Source organism: Palaemon carinicauda, unplaced genomic scaffold (genome assembly GCF_036898095.1).
Source record: "Palaemon carinicauda isolate YSFRI2023 unplaced genomic scaffold, ASM3689809v2 scaffold165, whole genome shotgun sequence".
In the NCBI taxonomy this organism is placed as follows: Eukaryota; Metazoa; Arthropoda; class Malacostraca; order Decapoda; family Palaemonidae; genus Palaemon; species Palaemon carinicauda.
In genome coordinates, this window is record NW_027169203.1 from 114,716 (window position 1) to 139,941 (window position 25,226).

The window sequence follows — 25,226 nt, forward strand, 5'->3', positions numbered from 1 at the left end:
ATAATCTAAATAATGATCAGGAAAGCAAATCATAATCAAAATGAACATCAGGAAATTATATCTAAAAAACCAAAATCTAATTAAAAAAGCAATACATACATACATATACCAAGGCACTTCCCCTAATTTTGGGGGGTAGCCGACATCAACAATGAAACAAAACAAAAACAAAGAAGGGGACCTCTAATCTCTACGTTCCTCCAGCCTAACCAGGGACTCAGCCGAGTTCAGCTGGTACTGCTAGGGTGCTACAGCCCAACCTCCCACATTATCCACCACCGATGAAGCTTCATAATGCTGAATCCCCTAATGCTAAGAGTTAAACAAATCTATCGTCAGGAAAAGTTGAAGTAATGCTTTGCCCCGAGGAAATCCGTAGATAATTCAATAGAATATTAATGGTTTTAAAACCCTATTTGCAGTATGACTACATCATACTAATGATACTATCCCTTCTGTAGGAAATTACTCTTTAGCATCTCGTTCAGTCCCTTCTGATGATTATTTATAATAATGTCATTTGATGCTGGGATTTTTAACACATCAGAAATTCAATTATCTTGAGTTAAAGTTTATTTGAATATTAACTCTTTTTTAATATTCATCATCATCATCATCTCCTTCTACGCCTATTGACGCAAAGGGCCTCAGTTAGATTTCGCCAGTCGTTTCTACCTTAAGCTTTTGAATCAATACTTCTCCATTCATCACCTCATACTTTACACTTCATAGTCCTCAGCCATGTAGTCCTAGGTCTTCAAACTCTTCTAGTGCCTTGTGGAGCCCAGTTATATGTACAATCAACTCTATAACAACTATGATTTGAAACATGTAGCTAAAGGTTTTTCAGATAAGCAAGGAGAATTCCTACTGATTGGAGACTTTAACCCTTTTACCCCCAAAGGATGTACTGGTACGTTTCACAAAAGCCATCCCTTTACCCCATGGACGTACTGGTACGTCCTTGCAAAAAAATGCTATAAAAATATTTTTTTTCATATTTTTGATAATTTTTTGAAAAAATTCAGGCATTTTCCAAGAGAATGAGACCAACCTGACCTCTCTATGACAAAAATTAAGGCTGTTAGAGCAATTTAAAAAAAATAAACTGCAAAATGTGGTGGGAAAAAAATAACCCCCTGGGGGTTAAGGGTTAGAAATTTCCAAATACCCCGGGGGTAAAAGGGTTAATACAAATGGTTCCAAGATTGAATAACGAGTGTATGATCATAACTTCCGTATATTGAACGAGGAAGATAATAGAACTTATTTTTCAAAAACTCCTGGAACATATTCCTCAATAGACTCAACTTTTTGTTCCAACAATATTCTTGGTCGGTTTGAATCGAACATACGATCATACTAGACGACCTTTATGGCATATAGCAGTGACCATTTCCATATATTAACCCTTTTACTCCCAGGCTCTTTGGAAATTTCCAACCCTTAACCCCCAAGGGGTTATTTTTTTCCCAGCACATTTTGCAGTATAATTTTTTCAAATTGCTCTAACAGCCTTAATTTTTGTCATAGAGAGGTCAGGTTGGTCTCATTCTCTTGGAAAATGCCTGAATTTTTTCAAAGAATCATCAAAAATATGCAAAAAAAAATTTTTATAGCATTTTTTTGCAAGGACGTACCGGTACGTCCATGGGGGTAAAGGGATGGGTTTTGTGAAACGTACCAGTACATCCTTTGGGGGTAAAAGGGTTAATTACCACGTCAGGACGCACAAATTCCTCCCATTCAGCGTTATAATACAAGTAAAGCTAACTGTGATAAGTTTAAGTTTTATATGGGTCAAGTGCCTCCTTTCACTTATTCACAAGATCATGATGAAGCAAGTGAATTCTTTGTGGACTTTATCAGACGAGCAGGTGATAAATCTATGCCTCTGCCTAATGCTTGATCAATGAAGCGCTCGGTCGCTTTGGGGATCGGGTACATTGGCCGAATTGATAAAGGAAAAGGCACGCAATTGGAAGAAGACCAGAAGGTTTAAAATAAAATAATTAGAAATTTGAGTACTGGACCCCTAATATTATTATTATTATTACAGTGATACCTCGGTACTCGACCATAATCCGTTCGAGATCCGTGTTCGACCTCCGATTTGTTCGAGTACCGAATTTTTTTTCCCCATAAGAAATAATGGTATATATTCTATTCCGTTCCCAAGCACTCGAACAGGCCCAAAATATTAATAAAACGTGTACCTAAACAACAATAATTATCTAAATGTGTATGAAATTGGTCAGAAAATCCTATAAAACAATTTTAAACCATTTACTGTACTAAAATAAAACAATTTTAAACCATTTTCTGTACTGTAGTGAACATACCTTTGAGCAGCGGTTCGATGGCATACAGGGATGGATGTGGAGAGGATGGAAGGGGGAGGTTACTGCTTGGAAGGAGAGTCCCCTTCCATGATGTGGCGGGGTAGTTCTCCTTCAGGAGTTGTTTCTCTCTCCAATGAAAGGGTGGGCAGATCTATTTCAGGGGTTTCTTCTCTTCTTTGTCTCTTCTTTGGAGGAGAAACAGGCTTTGATGTAGCAGCTTTCTTTTCTTTTGTGAAAAACTGGTCTATTGTTAATTGTTTCTTCCTCCTCTGCAGTATTCTTCGAAAATGATGAATACCTGTTCTATTACGAATACCTGTTCTATTACGAAACTTTTCAAACCAACCCCTGCTCGCTTTAAATGTAAATGAATCACTTTCACTGGTACTCGGACTTTTCTTCACTAATTCTTCATAGATATGCAACGCTTTTTCACAAATGAACGCTTCACTAACACTTTCCCCGGCCAACTGTTTTTCTTTAATAAATATTAAAAGCAACTTTTCCATCTCCTCAATCACTTGTGGCCTTTGCTTAGTTACCGCCGTAACTCCCGTTGCAACATTCGCCTTCTTAATCATTTCTTTATGCTTTAAAAACGTAGAAATGGTCGACTTCGCCATTCCGTATTCTACCGCTAAATCGGACACTCGTACACCATTCTCATATTTCGCTATAATTTCCTTCTTCAACTCGATCGTTGTTCGCACTGTTTTCCTCTTCTCCTTCCCCTTAACACTCATTACTTTCTTGGGACTCATTATGAAAGCTAAAAAAGCAATTAAAAGCACTGAAAATCACTAAATCACAACGAATGCTGATCGCGCGTTGTCTGAGTGACGCTCTCGAGAGAACTGATGCTTCCCGAACAAGCGAGAGTGGCCGAGATGGCGCGATCATCACAAAGCCCATGCGGTCGTCACGTGTTCGGCTGGTCGAGTACCGAATTTTTGGTCGAGCACCGCAGCAAAAATTTCTCGAAAATTTTGGTCGAACTCCGAATTGTTCGAGTATAGAGTCGTTCGACTACCGAGGTATCACTGTATTATTATTATTATTATTATTATTATTATTATTATTATTATTACTTCTAGCTAAGTTACAACCCTAGTTTGAAAAGCAAGATGCTATAAGCCCAAGGGCTCCAACATTGATAAGTATCCCACTGAAGAAAGGAAATAACGAAATAAATAAACTACAAGAGATGTAAAAAAAAATTGATATAAAAAAAATTTAGAATCAGAAATACAGTTAACAAACCCATAGAAATTAGTGTATCAAAAAATTATTTTCATAAAATTTCTACTAAATTAAGAAATGAAGCAATGAAATGTGTTACTTTTGTATCGGAAAATACTAGACTGAGGATCATAAAGAAAAATTAAATGTTTACTATAGCAGAACTATAAGACATTCAAGAATGCATTGTTAAATAATGAAAGGATAAGCAACATTGATAATCTATAGTCCATTTCTTTTAGCGAGGCATATTTGCACCGACTCGCAGCGGTGCCCTTTTAGCTAGGAAAAGTTTCCGGATCGCTGATTGGTTGGACAAGATAATTCTAACCAATCAGCGGTCAGGAAACTTTTCCGAGTTAAAAGGGCACCGTTGAGAGTCAGTGCAAATCTACCTCGCTAAAAGAAATGGACTATAGATGCCCACTTTAGATCTATTAAGAAAAGAAGATGAGAAAAGGGGACTTTTTAGGAAATCTTTTTCTCAGGAGACAAACTATAGGTAGTAGGTTGGCCAGGGCACCAACCACCCGTTGAGATACTACTGCCAGAGAGTCAGGGGTACTTTGACTAGCCAGACAGTACTAAATTGGATCCTTCTCTCTGGTTACGGTTCATTTTCCCCTTGCGTAAACACACACCAAATAGTCTGGCCTATTCTTAACATATTCTCCTCTGTCCTCATACAACTGACGACACCAAACAATTCTTCACCCAGGGGGTTACAGCAATGCAATTATTCAGTGCTACTTTCTTCTTGATAAGGGTAGAAGAGAGACTTTAGCTATGGTAAGCAGCTTTTCTAGGAGAAGGACACTCCCAAATCAAATCATTGTTCTCTAGTCTTGGGTAGTGCCTTAGTCTCTGTACCATGGTCTTCCACTGTCTTGGGTTGGAGTTCTCTTGCTTAAGGGTACACTCGGGCACTCTATTCTATCTTATTTCTCTTCTTCTTGTTTTGTTAAAGGTTTTTATAGTCTATATAGGAAATATTTGTTTTAATGTTGTTACTGTTCTTAAGATATTTAATTTTCCCTGTTTCTTTCCTCACTGGGCTATTTTCCCTGTTAGAGCCCCTCGGGCTTATGGCATCTTGCTTTTCCAACTAGGGTTGTAGCTTAGCAAGTAATAATAGTAATAGTAATAATAGTTCCTAATGATGTGGCAGCCTTTGCATAACGACGGACCGGGGTCTCCGCGTGCGTAGGTAAAGGGAACCTCCTTATAGGTGTCATTCTGCAAAACCTCACAGGGGTTCGAGTCCAGCTCAAAGATCAATAGTTTCTTGTAGTGTCGGGAACCTCACCGTCCTTGTGAGCTAAGGATGGGGTTGTTTTGGGGAGGCTGTAGGTTCACCTGCCGAGACAGAAGTTTTATTCCAGCTGTGACCAAGTTGTAGAATGATCATCCTAATCGGGTAGTTGAATCATTGGAACTTCAAGAGTTCAAACTCGCAGCGAATGTTTTTTAGGTTGAACAGGTTGACATAAGTCTTTTATATAGTTTATATATGAAAATCTGTTTCAATGTTGTTACTGTTCTTAAAATATTTTATTTTAGTTGCTCATTACTTCTTTTGTAGTTTATTTATTTCCTTATTTCCTTTCCTCGTTGGGCTATTTTTCCCTGCTGGAGCCCTTGGGCTTATTGCATCTTGCTTTTCCAACTAGGGTTTTCCTTATTTCCTTTCTTCGTTGGGCTATTTTTCCCTGTGGGAGCCCTTGGGCTTATAGCATCTTGCTTTTCCAACTAGGGTTTTCCTTATTTCCTTTCCTCACTGGGCTATTTTTCCCTGTTGGAGCCCTTGGGCTTATAGCATCTTGCTTTTCCAACTAGGGTTTTCCTTATTTCCTTTTTCCTCACTGGGCTATTTTTCCCTGTTGGAGCCCTTGGGCTTATAGCATCTTGCTTTTCCAACTAAGGTTTTCCTTATTTCCTTTCCTCACTGGGCTATTTTCCCCTGTTGGAGCCCTTGGGCTTATAGCATCTTGCTTTTCCAACTAGGGTTTTCCTTATTTCCTTTCCTCGTTGGGCTATTTTTCCCTGTTGGAGCCCTTGGGCTTATAGCTTCTTGCTTTTCCAAATAGGGTTGTAGCTTACCTAGTAGTAACAACAACAACAAAAACAACAATAACAAAAACAACAACAACAACCACCACGATTACTTCTGTAAAAGGCCTAACATCTTTGTCGAAGTCAGGAAAATGAAGGAAGTTTTAAAAGTCATTTCTATTTTTCCCAAGTACAAAAGATCGTCGTCTTATAAACACCCGTAGATAAAAACAGAAATCCAACTGAAAATAAAAAATATAATATAAAGAAATGTTGTAATAAAACAATATTATATCATTTAATATAGTAAGCAAAACAACATTTGCAATAAATTTATTTTTCATTTCATATTTGTTGACGTTTATAGCTGGAGGCATAGGAGTCAGGTTAGGCCTACCCTATGCTAACATTTAACAAAATTTAACCCTTTAACCCCCAGGCTATTTGGAAATTTCCAACCCTTAACCCCCCGGTGTTTTTTTTAAGCACATTTTGCAGTATATATATTTTTTAAATTGCTCTAACAGCCTTAATTTTCATCATAGAGAGGTCAGGTTGGTCTCATTCTTTTGGAAAATGCCTGAAGTTTCTCATTAAGTTATCAAAATTATGCAAAAAAAAATGTAAATAGCAGTATTTTGCAAGCACGTACCAGTACGTCCATGGGGGTGAAGGGATGTCTTTAGTGAAACGTACCAGTACGTCCTTTGGGGGTAAAAAGGTTAACTTACGAACCTTTTCTTATAACCTATCAAGTATATTGAGGATCTTCTGTACTTAGGAAAATTACTTATTACTTTTAAAATGGTATTTTATTTTTTCGTTACTTAACAATTTTACCCCCAATGGACGTACTGCTACGTTTCACAAAACTCATCCCTTTACCCCCATGGACGTACTGGTACGTCCTTGCAAAAAACTGCTATTTACATTTTTTTTTGCATATTTTTGATAACTTTATGAGAAACTTCAGGCATTTTCCAAAAGAATGATACCAACCTGATCTCTCTATGACGAAAATTAAGTATGTTAGAGGAATTTAAAAAATATATATTGCAAAATATGCTTGAAAAAAAAACACCTGGGGGTTGAGGGTTGAAAAGTTCCAAATAGCTCTGAGGGTAAAAGGGTTAATAGAAATGAAACTCTAAGAGAGATTACTCAGGTACCTTATGTGGATGAGATCATGGTGAGGGGTAGATGGAGATGGTTTGGGCGTGCTCTTCGCACTCCCCAAGAGAGCTTAGTCCACCAAACTTTCAACTGGGCTCCACGAGGCACTAGAAGAGTTGGAAGACCCAGCCCTACATGGCTGAGGACTATGAAGCGTGAAGTTGGAGACGATGTTTGGAGAAGTATCGAATTAAAAGCCTAAGATAGAGACGACTGGCGAAATCTAACCGAGGCCCTTTGCGTCAATTGGCGTAGGAGGAGGAGATGATGATATACTTATCTTTACATATAGGTAGTAGGTTAGCCAAGGCACCAGCCACCCGTTGAGATACTACCACTAGAGAGTTATGGGGTCTTTTGACTGGCCAGACAGTACTACATTGGATCCTTCTCTCTGGTTACGGTTCATTTTCCCTTTGCCTACTCATTCACTGAATAGTCTGGCCTATTTACATATTCTCCTCTCTCCTCAAACACCTGACAACACTGATTACCAAATAATTCTTCTTCACTCAAGGGGTTACTGCACTGTAATTGTTCAGTGGCCACTTTCCTCTTGGTAAGGGTAGAAGAGACTCTTTAGCTATGGTAAGCAGCTCTTCTAGGAGAAGGACACTCCAAAATCAAACCATTGTTCTCTAGTCTTAGGTAGTGCCATAACCTCTGTACCATGGTCTTCCACTGCCTTGGTTTAGAGTTCTCTTGCTTGAGGGTACACTCGAGCACACTATTCTATCTTATTTTTCTTCCTCTTGTTTTGTTAAAGTTTTTATAGTTTATAAAGGAGATATTTATTTTAATATTGTTACTCTCCCAGAAATATTTTATTTTACTGTTTTCCTTTCCTCACTGAGCTATTTTCCCTGTTGGAGCCCCTGGGCTTATAGCATTGTGCTTTTCCAACTAGGGTTGTAGCTTAGCAAGTAATAATAATAATAATAATGATAATCTACAAGTCTGTTTTCGTACCGGGCTGCTTTGCCGATCGTGGCCCTCTTACTTGCAGCATTGTGCTTGTCAAAGTAGACTTAGATTTTATGAATATACTGTTTTTAAGTATTGAATTAAAAGCTCAAGATAGAGACGACTTGCAAAATCTAACCGAGGCCCTTTGTGTCAATAGGTGTAGGAGGAGATGATGATGAAAACAAAAATGTTTTGGGCAGCAAATAATCTGACATTTTAAGTTTTTTCAGATTTTAATGATTTTATAAAGTACCGGCTTAATAGATAAAATTTAAATATGTATTTTTCATAGGTTTTGAATTTCTAACTTATTTTTTATGAATAAGATTTAATATATATATTTTATCTTCCAATGAATTTGAGCCAGCTCTGTAGGGATCAAATTTGACTAGTGGGACCTGGTAAATTTTCATTCATTTGATAATAATAATAATAATAATAATAATAATAATAATAATAATAATAATAATAATAATAATAATAATAATAATCTAAATAGGCTTATAGCTTGACTTGTAAATGATAATGATATGAGTGAGGGGACCTCAAAAGACTTTTGACATGGTAAAGAAAAAGATTCCCTTGAAAGTATAAACCAAAATAAGGCGCTAATTGTCTCCCTCCGATTTCAGAGACCGACTTGGACACATGCTAGCCGAGCAGGTCAGCCTACGGCACCGCAACAAGAAGTCCAAGGCCGTGAGCGCGGCCCAGTCCAGCTTAGCCTCGCCGCTGAGCAAGCTCGGCCACCACTCGTCCTCGGAGAGAGTGACCTCCATGTCTCCCGCTGCGCAGAGACTGCTGAGCTCGAAGCTCGGGATCAGGTACGGCACGGACAAGGCCCTGCGGCAGTCCTACACGCCCTCGCCCCTGACGAGAAGGGGCTCGAGCACCCCGGGGGCCGTGACGCCCAACTACGCCCTCACTCCCGACGCCGTCAGCCTGTCGTCGGTCACGCCCAAGAGACGAGAGGCCAAGAAGCAGTCGAAGGGTCTTCCCGTCGCTGGCGACAAAGAGGCGCCTGTTAGTCTGACGGACAACCTCCTGGACTTGCCGAAGAGACCCGGCGTTCCTAGCAGAGGAGAGCAAGCAGAGGAGGCGAGAAAATGTGCCGCAGATTTCTTCTGATGTAATCTGGTTAAATTTATCTACTTTCAGTTAATTTTTCTGATAATTTAAGATAATTTTTCATTATTTTCAAGATAAGAGAAAATTTGCTGCATTTTTTTCTATTTTCAGTTCATTTTTCATCTTTTATTTTATATTTACGAGGCATACTGTATTAAAGATAATTTTTCATTATTTTCAAGATAAGAGAAAATTTGCTGCATTTTTTTCTATTTTCAGTTCATTTTTCATCTTTTATTTTATATTTACGAGGCATACTGTATTATGTTAATTGTAGATATTTCATTGTAAAGTAATTGTGATTTGTTACGCCCCGTAAATAACGGCACATCGTTCGATACTTCTGTTGGTTGGCATCATTGTTATCTGTTACTCCATTTCCTATGCAGTTACAGTACTCTTGATTTTCATTATATGTATTTTATGTCATACTTCATCCGTATATTCCTGAACAGGAACAAAAAGAAATCCTTTAACAAAAACGTTTTTGTTTCATGAGAAATCCATCAGATTAACTCTTGATCATTTTTAACATTATACAATAACCAGCTCACAGCCCCAAGGGGTAAGCTTAGCGTGTTCTCTGTAAGTACTTATGGGATACATGTCATTGGCAAAAAGTTGTTATATGCAAACACATATAGACATCAAATTGAACATTTGTTCTAGCACGTAATACGGACATTCGACCTTTGAGAGGGTTACGACCTCAGCGAAGTTTGAACAAATGTTTGAGCTTTTAACGTGGAAGCAACAGTAGTTGGCACATTATTCAGTTTGATTTCCGGCGTCAGATGGTACAGGGACATATTTCTCGGCGTTCAAATGTGGCTGTTATGATGAATAAATGTTCTTTCAGACAGTCATGTTCGAGGGTTATCACGGGAAGAAACCAAGGCTATACAGTATTTCCTAATACATAACTGTAATTGTGTGACTGTTTTGTTTGCTACTTACAGTTATTATTATTATTATTATTACTATCCAAGCTACAACCCTAGTTGGAAAAGCAAGATGCTACAAGCTCAGGGGCTCCAACAGGGAAAAATAGCCCAGTGAGGAAAGGAAATAAGGAAATAAATAAATGAAGAGAACAAATTAACAAATTATTCTAAAATAAGTAACAACGTCAAAACAGACATGTCATATATAAACTATTAACAACATCAAAAACAAATATGTCATAAATAAACTATAAAAAGACTCATGTCCGCCTGGTCAACAAAAAAGCATTTGCTCCAACTTTGAACTTTTGAAGTTCTACTGATTCAACCACCCGATTTTTATCCAGCATCCTTGTTCTTGTCGGGTGGCATGTCTGTTGCTGTTCTTTCAGTCGCGTGGTAGCTGTACCACGACGGCAACAATGGGATCCTGAGGGAATTAGTTTTCTTTGGACGTCGCTGGAGCTGCGTCGGAAGAAGAGTTCCTTGTCTTTCGATCCCGGAAGACACTAAGGACATATAGTCATCTGGTTGTACTATTGTGATCTCTTTCGCCCGGAGAGCATCGTCATTGACCTGCACGACTCTGTAGAAGGCGAACATCGAGTTTTCTCGTGTCCCCTGACTCGTCTTAGCTATAACTTCTGAAGAAAAACTAGCTGAACATTATTTAAGAAGTCAGGGAAGTCTGGTTGACGTTTTACATCCTGCGGGAGATAGTGCGGTACCGGGAACCTTTCTTCTTGATCGAGTACCAAAAGGTGTCCCATAGCGGGATAAAACATCAGCACACGCAACACTGCAAGGTGTCTGGGTAATTGGTATGGGTTTTTTCAAACCCTTTAACCCTTTTACCCCCGGGGTATTTGGAAATATCCAACCCTTAACCCCCAAGGGGTTATTTTTTCCCCAGCACATTTTGTAGTATATTTTTTTTAAATTGCTCTAACAGCCTTAATTTTGGTCATAGAGAGGTCAGGTTGGTCTCATTCTCTTGGAAAATGCCCGAATTTTCTGAAAAAATTATCAAAAAATATGAAAAATAAATTTTTATAGCATTTTTTTGCAAGGACGTACCGGTACGTCCATGGGGGTAAAGGGATGGCTTTTGTGAAACGTACCAGTACGTCCTTTGGGGGTAAAAAGGGTTAAAATGCTTGGTCTTGTGTCAAGAGTTGTTTTATAGTTGGAATAGATATTGGTTCTCACAACTCTCGTAGGATCTTAACACACGCGCTGCCGGTCATGTTGGAAGACCCTCCGTCTGCCTGAATGATCTCCCCCTCTCTAACAGGAGAGAGATGCGGTGATTGCGGAAGATGTATCGCTATTGCTGTATCTCCTTCGCCAATTGCAGAGTTTCAGAGACGACGACTGAAACACAGGACTGATATAGCTTTTTCATTATATAGAGGAGATAGTTCAACTGTTCGGCTACACTTGAAAACTGCTCTCTTACTGTTTCTCAAGTTCTTTTCTGTGAGACATGTCATTCGAAGTTTTCTTTATTCTAATTTCTAAGAACTTAGGCCTAATTCTTAACATTGTTTGTAAAACCTGACACTTATGAAAGCTTCTGGAAGTAAAATGTCTTAACTTGCCGGATTCTTCTTGTTTATTCTTATCCTAAAATTCCTAGACCCATCTCCTCTTTACCAGGGCATTGTCTACATCAATATAACCAAGCTTGTCTAGGCCCATCTTGTACAATTCCTTCTCACTTTATTTAAACTTGACAGATATGGACTGATTCCTCATCATGGCTTCTTGAGAGGAACAACGCTGTGCCGAAACCCTCCTAAGGTGAGTGTGTATCGGTGCGAGGTACAGGGACTTACACTGCTGCTATCAGTGTTAGGTTTCATGCAAGAGCGAGACTATGCTGGTTAGGATATTGTCAGTCCTTTTAACGGACTCAAGTTTGTTTACAAAATTATTTCTAAATATTTGTAGTCCTTCGGCTATTAACGAACTCGATCCATAAACACAGTTATATATAATGAAGAAAATTTTCTTTTGATTAATATTGGAGTTGAATAATTAAGGTTTTGTAGAGCTTTCATTTCCTCCATATTCAGGATTCCATTTATTATTAAGTTTTCTTATTCATACAAAGTGTCGTTTGTATCTTTCTTTTGTAGTAAACTTGACTGCAGCTTCAAAAAGGGATTTTGACGAAGGAAAAATCTATTTCTGGGGATCGACCTGTGGCGGCCGGTGAAAAGGGGTCCTTCTAATACACTTTTCTGATAAAATCTTCCAATTATACCAGAGAAAGATAAAAGCATGGAATGCAGAGGTTACTACCCTCGCGCGAGCACCTTGTGGGTGTCGTGTATAAAGCAAAGGCGCGTGAAATCCACTATTCACAGGTTGTCTTCCATTTAGTTAATTCCTTCGTCAAAGGGATGGGCCGATACAGAGGCCCTAGCCAACCTACCAGAGTCACGCCACCCACGCCACCCACGCCCGACGCGAGCGCCATCTGAACAACATCCTTCTTTTTGGACTGCTACAATTGTGGGTTATTTTGTGGTGCTCTCGGCTTTTTTCACACTCGTGGATTTATTTCGTCATGTCCGAAGCTCCATCTTCACCCATTCCAATGTTAAGTACCATAGTTTGTTTTGACAGCTTTTTGTAGTACCGGGCTTTTGTTTTCTATCCATTATAGTCTGTTTTATCATTCAAAAATATAGTCCCATTCAATGACATCATTGGCTTATTGGTTTCCAAACCTTCGTACTTCAATAGGATTATGCTTTTGGCGAAGCTGGATACGGCTGTTAGAAGCCGAAACGAGGTGGCGATAGTTACTGCTTGGAGGCAGGGAAGGCCCGCTCACCAACACAGCTTCAGGTTAGAGTACCAGCGAATATCTTGGCACTCCAGCTTTCAGGAAATGCCAGACAACTTTCAGGATATCAACCGCAGATCCTTGGACACCTTTCCTCTTGGTCAGATGGTAGTTGCTGAATGGATTGCGTAGCAAACCCAGTTCTCTAACGGGGAAATAGTGTTTTCCCAACCTCGGGGTAAATTACCCCGGTGGGGTAATGGACTCATAGTCTTTGGTTAATGGATGTTCTCTCTGAGATTAAGTACCTTGACCAACTTGATTTTGATATACAGTACATACATACATACATATACCAAGGCACTTCCCCAGATTTTGGGGGTAGCCGACATCAACAAAGAAACAAAAACAAAAAGGGGACCTCTACTCTCTACGTTCCTCCCAGCCTAACAAGGGACTCAACCGAGTTCAGCTGGTACTGCTAGGGTGCCACAGCCCACCCTCCCACATTATCCACCACAGATGAAGCTTCATAATGCTGAATCCCCTACTGCTGCTACCTCCCCGGTCATCTAAGGCATCGGAGGCAGCAGCAGGGTCTACCGGAACTGCGTCACAATCGCTCGCCATTCATTCCTATTTCTAGCACGCTCTCTTGCCTCACTCACATCTATCCTCCTATCACCCAGAGCTTCCTTTACTCCATCAATCCACCCAAACCTTGGCCTTCCTCTCGTACAGTACATAAAGATGGAAAACTGCCTTTTTGGAGGATCATTAAATATATACATCCAATAGCGGGCTATGTGACCCATGCAGTTCATCAGGTGACCGTGAAAAAAAAGCATCCAATACTATATTACCTGGTATATATATTCAATGGGGGTAATTGATAAGTGCGAGATTGCTTTTTGGGTTAATCGTTTCAAAAAGGTTAGGAAACGCTGTCCTACGAGAGGAGGGTCTTGACGTGAGTCTAGAACGAGAGGTGAGATTAACTGGCCTTTCCTTCCTCTTTCTTCCCCTGCCCTTCGAGTGCAGCATTCACGTTCGATACACGATCGAGCAACATTTTTTAAAGGCAAGGGGAGGATGGATAGAATATATAGAAATCCAATTTTTATAAATGATAATATATTCAGACATCATATCATCCAAGATAGGCATGGGCCACTTTTCACCAAGTGTGGGCCACCTCTTACTTTATCAAAGTGAGTGAGGGCCGTATGGTAATACACATATTTGAGAAATATTACTTACCCAATATTTACTGATTTTTTATTTTTGCAATTCATCCTTGCTTCATTTGCCCTGTTATGAATGTTTATATAAAACTGACACTGTTTGATTATTTCCTGATGATAATGAGGATTACTGGAATAGATAGATATAGTTTAAATTATTTCAGTAACCCAGAGTCTTGGGGGACTGGCCACCAGGGGGCCGCAGGTTTCCCATGCCTGCTCTAGATCGATACGAGTTCTTCCATAACTGTCAAGCTGTCTTCTGGTTGGGACCTAACCTAACACATGTGATATCTTTATCTCCAGATTGTTGGTAGGTTCACACATATACCGAGACACTTCCCCCAATTTTGGGGGGTAGCCGACATCAAACAAAGTAAAAGGGGACCTTTCCTCTTTACGTTCTTCCCGGCTTGAAAAGGGACTCAACCGAGTTCAGTTGGTACTGCTAGGGTGCCACAGCCCACCCTCCCCCCGTTATCCACCACAGATGAAGCTTCATAATAAAACCTCCGCGGTCATCCAAGGCGACCGGAGGAAGCAGCAGGGCCTACCGGAACTGCGTCACAATTGCTCGCCATTCATTCCTATTTCTAGCAGGTTCACAGGAGACATTACGTCTACTTCTTTACAGGATCAAGTACTTTGACAAATGCTGGGGAAGTGAACCAGCTTGTTTTGGTTACAGGGAGGCCTTCCTTAGGATGAGTCTCTTATCAAAGAGCGATGGTTTGTTCTTGTTTAGGAACAAATCACAAATTTTTAAAAAGTAATTTGTATTTTTCCCAACTATACAAACTCACGCTTCATAGTCCTCAGCCACGTAGGCCTGAGTCTTCCAACTCTTCTAGTGCCTTGTGTGAGCCAAGTTGAAGGTTTGGTGAACTAATCTCTCATGGGGAGTGCAAAGAGCATGCCCAAACCAAAGCTAAAGATAGGGACGCCTGGCGAAATCTAACCAAGGCCCTTTGCGTCAATAGGCGTAGAAGATGATGATGATGATAATGCAAACCTAAGTCTTTTTAAGTTGCAATGCCAACCCGCTAAGGTTCAAAATCAGGTGCATTGCCTACTGTTGGGTTGGAGGGGCTCACCCTCAGCATGCCAGTAACTACAATTGCCTCGTTAAAAGTTTAACAACAGTTCAAGCTACGACAAAATCGTACCGTACACCTTTTAACGGACTTGAATTTGTATAGTTACTAAAAAAATCAGACTTTGAAAATATTTTTATTTTTCATCTACCGTTTCATGATCATCGTATGCTACGGATGGGTCTGAGTAGATCGGATACAAATGTCTATTTGTATTGCCTTTGTTCTCCTGTCTTCAGGATTTATGTGGAATGTTATCCAATCAATTCAATTCTAAGTTATGATTATGATTAATGTATTTTTAAAAAATTATATTTTTATACTTTAGTTGAGATTGTATTTGAGATTAGAGAAGGTTACTTAATTTTGGGTTCTGTACTTTGTATATTACAAAGGAAAATTTTCACTTTAGTATTAAGAAAAATAATGTTTTCAGAAATTTCTCCGTTGGATGCTGAGGAAAAAAAAGTTCCTTTTCACAAAGATAAAAAGTTTTACTGTACATATTATGGAGAATAAAAGTTCTGTTTTTTATGTTAAAGAAAAAATGTCTTTTTTATATATATAGGGAGCTATCTTTTTAATATAAATGAAAGTTCTATTCCATAATTCTTACGGAAGAAAGTTTTCCTATAATAATAAGAAAAGTTCCATCAGCACGATTAGAAAGAATAATTTGTAATTCGATGCAAGAGAACTTTTTATTAACCCTTTTATCCCCAGGCTCTTTGGAAATTTCCAACCCTTAACCCCCAAGGGGTTATTTTTTTCAAGCACATTTTGCAGTATATTTTTTTTAAATTGCTCTAACAGCCTTAATTTTTGTCATAGAGAGGTCAGGTTGGTCTCATTCTCTTGGAAAATGCCTGAATTTTTTCAAAAAAATATAAAAAATATGAAAAAAAAATTTTTATAGCATTTTTTTGCAAGGACGTACCGGTACGTCCATGGGGGTAAAGGGATGGGTTTTGTGAAACGTACCAGTACGTCCTTTGGGGTAAAAGGGTTAAGGAAAGTCTTCTTGCCAATATTACGTTTGTAAAATATTCTTCCAGTGATGAAAATTGACAATAAAAAGAAATACAGATTTGGAACTTTTACACCATTGCAATTATAAGTACAGTGAGGCCTCAGCATACGAAAGTAATCCGTTCAGGATACGGTTTCGTACACTGATTTTTTCGTATCCTGAGTCGCGTTTTACATGTAAATAGCCTAATCCGTTCCAAGCCTTACGAAAAGACACCTTTTCTTTCATAAACACACTAAACTGTAGTAATAAACATGCAATGCAGCCATTTCTATCATTCAATAATTAACCAAACTGTTAAAAACAGCCTAATCCATTCCAGAAACCACCATGAGATTATTCAATAATGTAGTTATAGCCTAGTTATCCCCTCCAAGCCCTAAGAAAACGGTCCGTTTTCTTTACTACTGTATAAAAGTTACGGTACTGTATGTAAAGCATTTGGATCAGTGAAGGTGTATTGTTACCTGTACACCTAAATTGAGGGTTGATACCCTGAAAAAAAAAGGTACTGTACTCTCGGCGACGAGTTGGGATCTCGTAAGCTTTTCGTATACTGGGGCATAAAAATCTTTGCATCGCTTTTCGTATCCTGAATTTTTCGTAAGCAGAAACTTTCGTATCCAGAGATATCACTGTACCAGCTTTGTTAATATGTATATATTTGAAGTCATATATGGTTATATATTGAATGCTAATTATACGGGACTAGAATAAGGATTGTCATCGGATTCTGTGTTTGTTAATAAATTATTTGGTATTTGCACTGTTGTATATTCACAAAGAAATTTAAGAATGAAAATATGTATTTTATTACCCACTATTAGTTTAACCCTTTAACCCCCAGGCTATTTGGAAATTTCCAACCCTTAACCCCCAAGGGGTTATTTTTTTTCCCAGCACATTTTCCAGTATATTTTTTTTAAATTGCTCTAACAGCCTTAATTTTTGTCATAGAGAGGTCTGGTTGGTCCCATTCTCTTGGAAAATGCCTGAATTTTCTCAAAAAATTATCAAAAATATGAAAAAAAAATTCTTATAGCATTTTTTTGCAAGGACGTACCGGTACGTCCATGGGGGTAAAGGGATGGCTTTTGTGAAACGTACCAGTACGTCCTTTGGGGGTAAAAGGGTTAATATACTGTATATATTTCAGTCAGCTATGAACGCTGTCTTGGATATGTGTTAACGGAGGCGAACTTCCGAACCTAACCTTTTCAGAGTATTACGTAGCTATTTTTTGTAGGTAAGTAAACCCTTATGAAGTTTTCTGAAGTTTTCTGAAGTTTTGTAGGTAAGTGAATCTCAATGAAGTTGGATTTTATTGCTCTCCATGAACTTCCCCTGATGTTCGTATTGTTTTGTTTTCAGCAGACTTATTTCAACGTTAACCTAAACTTTAAAATTTTCCTGTTTTTTTAATTTACGAGACTTTCGTCTCTCTAGGCCGCCTGTTCTCCGTCTGGTGTCTAATGGCAGCAGTAAACTGCAGTGTGGTGAGGCCGAACACGCTTCTCTTTATCCTTTTTCTCAACTGATATGATTGCCCATTCCAGATTTAGATAAAGTGTCCATTTAGAATAGATTTTTTTAATGTCCTCTTCTTTCAATTTACGAGACTTTCGTCTCTCGGCCGCCTGTTCTCCATCTGATGTATAATGGCAGCTGCAAACCGCAGTTCGGCGAGGAGAGACTTACTTCTCTTTATCCTTTTTCTCAACTCCGGTATAATTACCCGTTCCAGATTTAAATAAAGAATCCATTTAGAATAGATATTTGTAATGTCCTCTCCTGGATCTGTTAGTAATCATTGTGTGGATTGCTCAAACAATGTATTGTGCCAGGGACAATATTGCGATTTGAATAATCGTCTTGCAAAATGTGAAATCGTTTCTATTACCCCGATGGAAAAGTATCAAATGGTAGCATGACAGATTGGTAGTTGCAAATGTAAATGAAAATTAGCTTTCAGGGGAAAATCCAGAGAAGATTAGGCTGGTTGATTATAATGGATATGAGGTTTAGGAATGTCACTCCAGTTACTAATGAACTCTTCTGTTAACAAACGTTTGGGTTGCGAGCTTAAAAAGCTCTTGACTTCATTAGGTCCTTTTATGGAACCAAAGCAAAAACAAAAGGCAAAGAGAGGTAGGTACTCAACTTTAAAGAAGAAAAGGGAGCCGACATACAAAGAAAAACTACGAAAGAAGAAGAAAAGACGCACACAAAAATATCACACAGAAGCAAACAAGCTGCGGAGAAGGAATGGAACGGCAGGGTCTTATGGGAGCACCGAAAGGTGATAGGATATGTAATGGCTCCTCACTTATCCTTCCCCTTAGAGGATTAAAGTGGGAAAGGTCTATTCAGGGTGCAGACCCCTATGGTTATCTAAGGATACGTCCCTGATTATACACGATATCTTCGGATAGTCGTCCCGGGGGCTAGAACCCCGTGCTACCCGGCGGTAATTCTCTTATAATATCAATCGCGGAAATATTATACAGTAGAAAGTTGCTGGAGGGAACTTCCATCAGGACGACATGGCTCGAGCCCAAAATTAGAGTTTTCCTGCGTCAAAATCCCTTTTGATGCTATCAAAGAAGTCCAGTGAATGTTTGGGCCCTAATGCTCGGTTTCAAATCCTCTGCTAACTCCTTGAAATTTAGACTGGTGGTTCTAGCGCACCAGTCGAAAAGGATCGAGATGTTGCACAGAGCACGAAGGAGTGGAGATCATCTCTAAGCGCCTCCCACTCTGATACTACAACTCCTTCATCTTCTGTCGATTCCCACTCCACTACAAAACCAATCAGCTCCTGTGGACCTTGGGTGTCCAAGATAGAAGTCCTAGCTGGTAGTCTGTATCCTAGTATCCTTCTGCTCACTAAGGTAAACAACTAATTACCTTCGCCAAAGAAATTTCAAGGTTATGTTTTACCCCCTGTTTGTGTGTTTGTTTGTTTGTTTGTGAACAGCTTCCTGCCCACAATTTCAATGGTAGAGTAATGAAACTTGCAGGGATTAACTTACGTAAAAAGCTGGAAATGATTAAATTTTGGAAGGTCAAGATAGAAAATCAAGCAAAATTTCCAATTCACGTAATCAGCCGTAAGTTTGGACATCATTGTCACAGAAACTTGTGGCTGAATTGGTGAGCCTGAACGATGCCAAAATTAATTTGAATTCATCAGCAGATTCTACTACGTGCTTCCACTGTACTGAAGATAATCTTGGTATCGCCTTCAACTTAAAGTAAGGTACATATTCTTTTCAGAACATGAAAAACATCACGCCCAATGCTGCAAACAAAAGAAAATTTCTGTGATGCTTCTTGTATCCACAGAGATGATGGTATTAGTATCTCATGCTTCAGATACAGTATATTATTTTATTTTTACTGAGCATTTGTGTCCTTTGATGTCTCACAAAAGTCCATGCTGCTTCCTCCGGTCACCTTGGATGACCGCGGAGGTAGCAGAAGTAAGGAATTCAGCGTTATGAAGCTTCATCTGTGGTGGATAACGGGGGTGAATGGGCTATGGCACTCTAGCAGCACTGTACCAGCCAAACTCTGTTGAGTCCCTTGTCAGGCTGGGAGGAACTTAGAGAGGAGAGGTCCCTTTTTTTTCATTAGTTTGATGTCGGCTACCCCCAAAAATTGTGGGAAGTGCCTTGGTATATGTATGTATTTGTGTCCTTTGTCTGGATAGCCTCATCTTCCAGGACTTTTTACATTCTATAGCTCGAAGTGGAGCTTTCCTCTTTACAGTAATGGTAATTAGGTTTTAGATTACTTTATAGTCGAAGTGTATCCTGTTTGATCATCTTGGACAATCTCTGTTTTGGGAGAAGAGAGCGTTCAAAATTGCACGTTGTACGGGTTTGTTTATAAAGACTTAGACCAGTTATTTCATCAAACCCCACTTTACAGGTACAGTATAGACAAGATTATCCAAAAGAATTTTTAATTCATCTTGACAGAAGTTGCTTGCCAATAAAATCCTTCAGAGTGTGTTCTAACAAGTCTTGGAAGTTGACCTCTGGTGAGAAGTCATAAATGTTCCATTCACTAATGGGAGAGCATTCTACTTTTGGGTAAATATGTATTTTAGGGTTTTTTTACCTAAGTGTTGGTAAGATTACTTAGATAGGGAACGGAGAAATAATAAAACCAGAGCTTCATCAGGGAAATGAGTCAGCTGATTCAAAGTTAAGTGAACTAATCTCTCTTGGGGAGTGTGAAGAGCATGTCCAGACCATCTCCATCTACCCCTCACCATGATCTCATCCACATATGGCACTCGAGTAATCTCTTATAGTTTCATTTCTAATCCTGTCCTGCCATTCAATTCCCAATATTCTTCTGAGGGCTTTGTTCTCAAATCTAAAAAACTGTTGGATATTTTTGTCATACCATGATTCCACATAGCACTAGAAGAGTTGGAAGACTCAGGCTTACATCGTGGAGGACTAGGAAATGGGAAGTTGGAAATGATGACTGGAGAAGCATTGATTTAAAATCTCAAGATAGAGACGACTGGGGAAATCTAACCGAGGCCGTTTTGCGTCAATAGGCGTAGGAGGAGATGATGATGATGAGGATTCTAAGTTCTTTTTACTTGTACAGTAATTGAAATGTTGCCAAGTGTTTAAGCACACTTAGAATGACTCTCTCTTTTCAAAACATCGGGAAGTGCAAAGTAAAGTCTACAAGGGGACAAAGATGTAAGTTCAGCCGTTTTTTCTGTATTTTGTTTCGAGTGAAGCATCTTAGAAGAGCAATCCTCTTGAGGTTGGTAAATTGTTATTTTGTTATTTTAGAGCAGGAGTTTTATAAATCTAATTACACACTTGTTAGGAAATTTTAGGACAGCCATATTAGATGTAGTTTTGGGAGTAGAATCCAAAAAATTGGCAATTTTGAGATATTTTTAATTTTTAGTGTTCTGTTGATGGAAGTACAAGAGGAAGGCCAAGGTTTGGGTGGATGGATGGAGGGAAGAAAGTTCTGGGTGATAGGAGGATAGATGTGCGAGAGGCAAGAGAGCGAGCTAGAAATAGGAATGAATGGCGAGCGATTGTGACGCAGTTCTGGTAGGCCCTGCTGCTTCTTCCGGTCGCCTTGGATGACCGCGGAGGTAGCAGCAGTAGGGGATTCAGCGTTATGAAGCTTCATCTGTGATGGATAACAGGGGAGGGTGGGCTGTGGCACCCTAGCAGTACCAGCCGAACTCGGTTGAGTCCCTTGTCAGGCTGAGAGGAACGTAGAGAGGAAAGGTCCCCTTTTTTTCATTAGTTGATGTTGGCTACCCCCCAAAATTGTTGGAAGTGCCTTGGTATATGTATGTATGTAGTGTTCTGTACCCTTTTCAAGCTTTTTTACATATTGTAAATAATTATTTTCCTTAATCAATTAATCATAAAACTAAACACTTCTAAGAGTAAAAAGGTACCATAAGTCTACTAGCCTCTTGACTAGTACAGTGGTGACTGGTTTGCCTAGCATTCGCATGGTAGCAGATTGATCCCAGCTCGGAGCCGTGAGTTTAAGCTGTTTACTGGAGAGACCACTGCTGTGGTTGGACACCACAGTGGGGTGTTGAGCTTGATTGGCTGACGTTCTGGTGAACCTTTAACCTTGACCTTTGACCTTTGAACATACAAAGAAATATTAGACTATCCTTCAATGGTTTTCTTATTAAATGTAATAGCTGTATTTTTTTTACATAGAAAACAATTGACCAGTAAATAAGCGACAGAAATTAGATGAAGTTGAAATTATCGTGGTCATTGTCACTGTCATCTGAATCTAGATCTCCTAATAAGTTTGAATACTCATTCTCATTGTCATATTGGTGTGTGTATGTATGAATGGAAAACTCATCAGAGTATGGCAAACCACTATGAATGGAATAGGCCATGAGAAAGTTTTCAATTCTGTCAAAACTTCAGCAGTAATGAAAGCCCTTTTAAAGACAAGGAATGGATGGATCTTATGTTAGAAAACTTGAAGATATCTATACGGGAAGTAGAGTAATCCTTAAACTACATAAAGGTAGTGAGAAAATAGCGATTGAGAAAGGAGTTTGACAGGGAGACCCCATTGCCTAAATTATCTACATCATACTTAGAAGAAGTTTTTAAGAATTTAGATTGGGAAAATGTAGGAATTGATATAAATGGGGGAATACCTTAACAACTTAAGATTTGCAGATGACATAGTTGTGTTTTTTGGGCTCGGGCCATGTCGTGCTGATGGAAGTTCCTTCGTTAGTAGCTTCCTAGGTTATACTTGACTTCCATCAGGACGACATGGCTACCTCACCCAAAAATAGATTTTTCGCTTCGCTCAAAATCCGTTTAGTGAACCATACGAGGAATTACAAAAGATGATAGAAGATTTGAATGGAAAAAGCAGATGTGTAGGACTGAAACTGAATATGAGTAAAACTGAGATAATGTTCAATAAAAATGCAGAGACAACATATAAGAGTTATGGATGGATTTCTAGAGATTTTTAATGAATATACATACTTAGGAAAGACAGTAAGTGTTTCCCCAATACACGAGACCGAAATTTAAAAATTATAAGCATTGGATGGAGAGCTTTTGGAAAACAAAATGAGACAATGAAAGATACCACTATCTCTAAAAGGAATAGTATTTAATCAGAAGGTTCTACCAATTTCAACTTAGGCATCAGAAACTTAGACCCATCCTTGTGATTTGATTTCAGGTTATTAGTTGATGTTTGATTTTGAGATGTTGAATTGTGGGAGAGAGAGAGAGAGAGAGAGAGAGAGAGAGAGAGAGAATGTGCTTTCCTTTACTCTATTATTTTTACATATATATGAGAGAGAGAGAGAGAGAGAGAGAGAGAGAGAGAGAATGTGCTTTCCTTTACTCTATTGTTTTTACATATATGAGAGAGAGAGAGAGAGAGAGAGAGAGAGAGAGATGTGCTTCCCTTTACTCTATTGTTTTTACATATATGAGAGAGAGAGAGAGAGAGAGAGAGAGAGAATGTGCTTTCCTTTACTCTAAGAGAGAGAGAGAGAGAGAGAGAGAGAGAGAGATGTGCTTCCCTTTACTCTATTGTTTTTACATATATGAGAGAGAGAGAGAGAGAGAGAGAGAGAGAATGTGCTTTCCTTTACTCTATTGTTTTTACATATATGAGAGAGAGAGAGAGAGAGAGAGAGAGAGAGATGTTTATTATTATTGAGATAAATTATTAATATTTGACCATTCATCTTAATTTAATATTTTATCTATGTTTTTTTCCTATTTCATTCATACTATTTTTCCCTGTTGCACCCTTTGTGCTTATAGCATTCTGCTTTTTCAACTAGGGTTGTAGCTCGGCTAATAATAATGATAATAATAATAATAATAATAATAATAATAATAATAATAATAATAATAATAATAATAATGTATCATTTAATAACTTACAAGTTGAGTCGAGTCTGTGACAATTTCATATCAAAGTTGTTGAATTCATTATTATAATTATGATAATTATAAATAATTTAATTGAGATTTGGAGACCAAAAAACTATTATTCTTACCATGAATAATTATGAATTGGAAATATTCCAAGTATCTTATATTGCTAAAGTATATTAAAGAAATTATTTTCTTAAATTTTTTGGGTTATAAATGCTTAAGTTATTACAGAGATTGAATTACAGCCAGTGACTTTCTGTATCCAAAATACAGCAGCTGTTTTTGGAGGAACCAACCACCTTGTTTGCTTGTTTGCAAAGGAGGTCTTTCAGTTCTTCAATTCTGTTATTATAAATCTAAATTTTGATTTTATCCAATTTCCAATTTGGCTTATCAATTTACATAAATTTACTATTAATTTATGTTTAATATGTTATTGGATATATCTCTGTCCATGATATAATTTCGTTTTAAAAATACCCTTTGAAATCAAAATTGAATGGAAGACTCCAGCCAATAGGAAGACAGCTTCTAAGCCTCTTAGCCAAAGAATGAAACTTTAAACCAATGAGAGACTGGCTTACAAAGGGGTTCTATTGAAGCCCTGTGATTGGCTGATGGAAATTCTTTGGTTTTCAGACCATTTCCCTACGAGCCCTGGAGGTGTGAAGATCAAAGGTCAGTTGAGTGGTAGATTTAGAAATTGATTTTGAATTTATATATATATTAATTGGTAGGATTTTGCAGTTATGAAATCTATAGAAATAAGTAGACATTTTATATGTTAATAAGATGTTGGTTTGATTAAAATGTAAGAAATATGATGAAAATTGGCCAGACACCAGACATAATTCAAGACATGTCTGAAGTCTTTGTCCGGTTGTGGACTAGAAATGGCTGCATTTCTTATGTATGTATATATATATATATATATATATATATATAAATGTTCCTTTTCTAGTTCAGTGCAGGACAAAGTCCTCAGACATGTCTTTATCCATGTCTGGGGTCTGGCCAATTTTCATCATCATGCTGGCCAGTGCTCATTAATGGTAGGGGATTTTTGTCTTCGCTCAGAGCAAACCAACCTAGTATAGGTGTCCCTGACTAGTACAGCTTTTCTGATCACGATAGACAAACCCTTTCACCACGTTAAGGTATTCAAACTCAGAAAGAATTGCTCCGATTTTGTCATTGTGAGGTCATTTAAACATTGTGACCTATTTTATGAGGTCATTGACACATGAATTACGTATATTTAATTAATGTTTTATATATATATTACTGGAAAAAATAGTTACAGCTTGTGGGGGGGGGGGGGGAGGGCGAGCGTAGAGTAACTACCTATCATTAAGGTGTGACTGACAGGCGAGAGTTGAAGGTTGTACCAAGTGGGCCACGAAATTTAGACTTTTATCCACGAATAATGTTGGTTAGAGTTGAAGTTATTAATTTTGTTTTGCCCTTTTCAATTGTAAAATCATTGTATGCTCTGTGCTTATGCTAATTATAATAATTAATCGGACTTAGTTAATTGATCAATACAGCGAACATATGTCCATTTCTTGTGTATTTAATTTATTACTGATGTATTTTTTAAATTTATTATATATTCAAGTTACTTATTTACGTAATAAAAATAATAATTCCTGATGTAATCAAGTTATATTAATATAATTGTAATACTGAAGGCATTCCTTTTTACGGGCTTAATCTTGATAAATTCGTCATTATTAAACACTTCATTAATCAATCAGTTAAGTTTT

At 38.3% G+C, this 25,226-nt stretch overlaps 1 protein-coding gene across 1 annotated transcript in view; it reads left to right on the plus strand.

Annotated features, from left to right (window-relative positions):
• The window catches only part of LOC137635727 (splicing factor ESS-2 homolog), a 32,819-nt gene extending 22,984 nt beyond the window's left edge, over positions 1-9,835 (plus strand). The window contains exon 7 of the mRNA XM_068368178.1: positions 8,405-9,835. Within this exon, the coding sequence (XP_068224279.1) occupies positions 8,405-8,900 (496 nt within the window). The 3' untranslated portion in view covers positions 8,901-9,835. The remainder of the gene's footprint in view (positions 1-8,404) is intronic.
• The last annotated feature ends 15,391 nt before the right edge of the window (positions 9,836-25,226 follow it).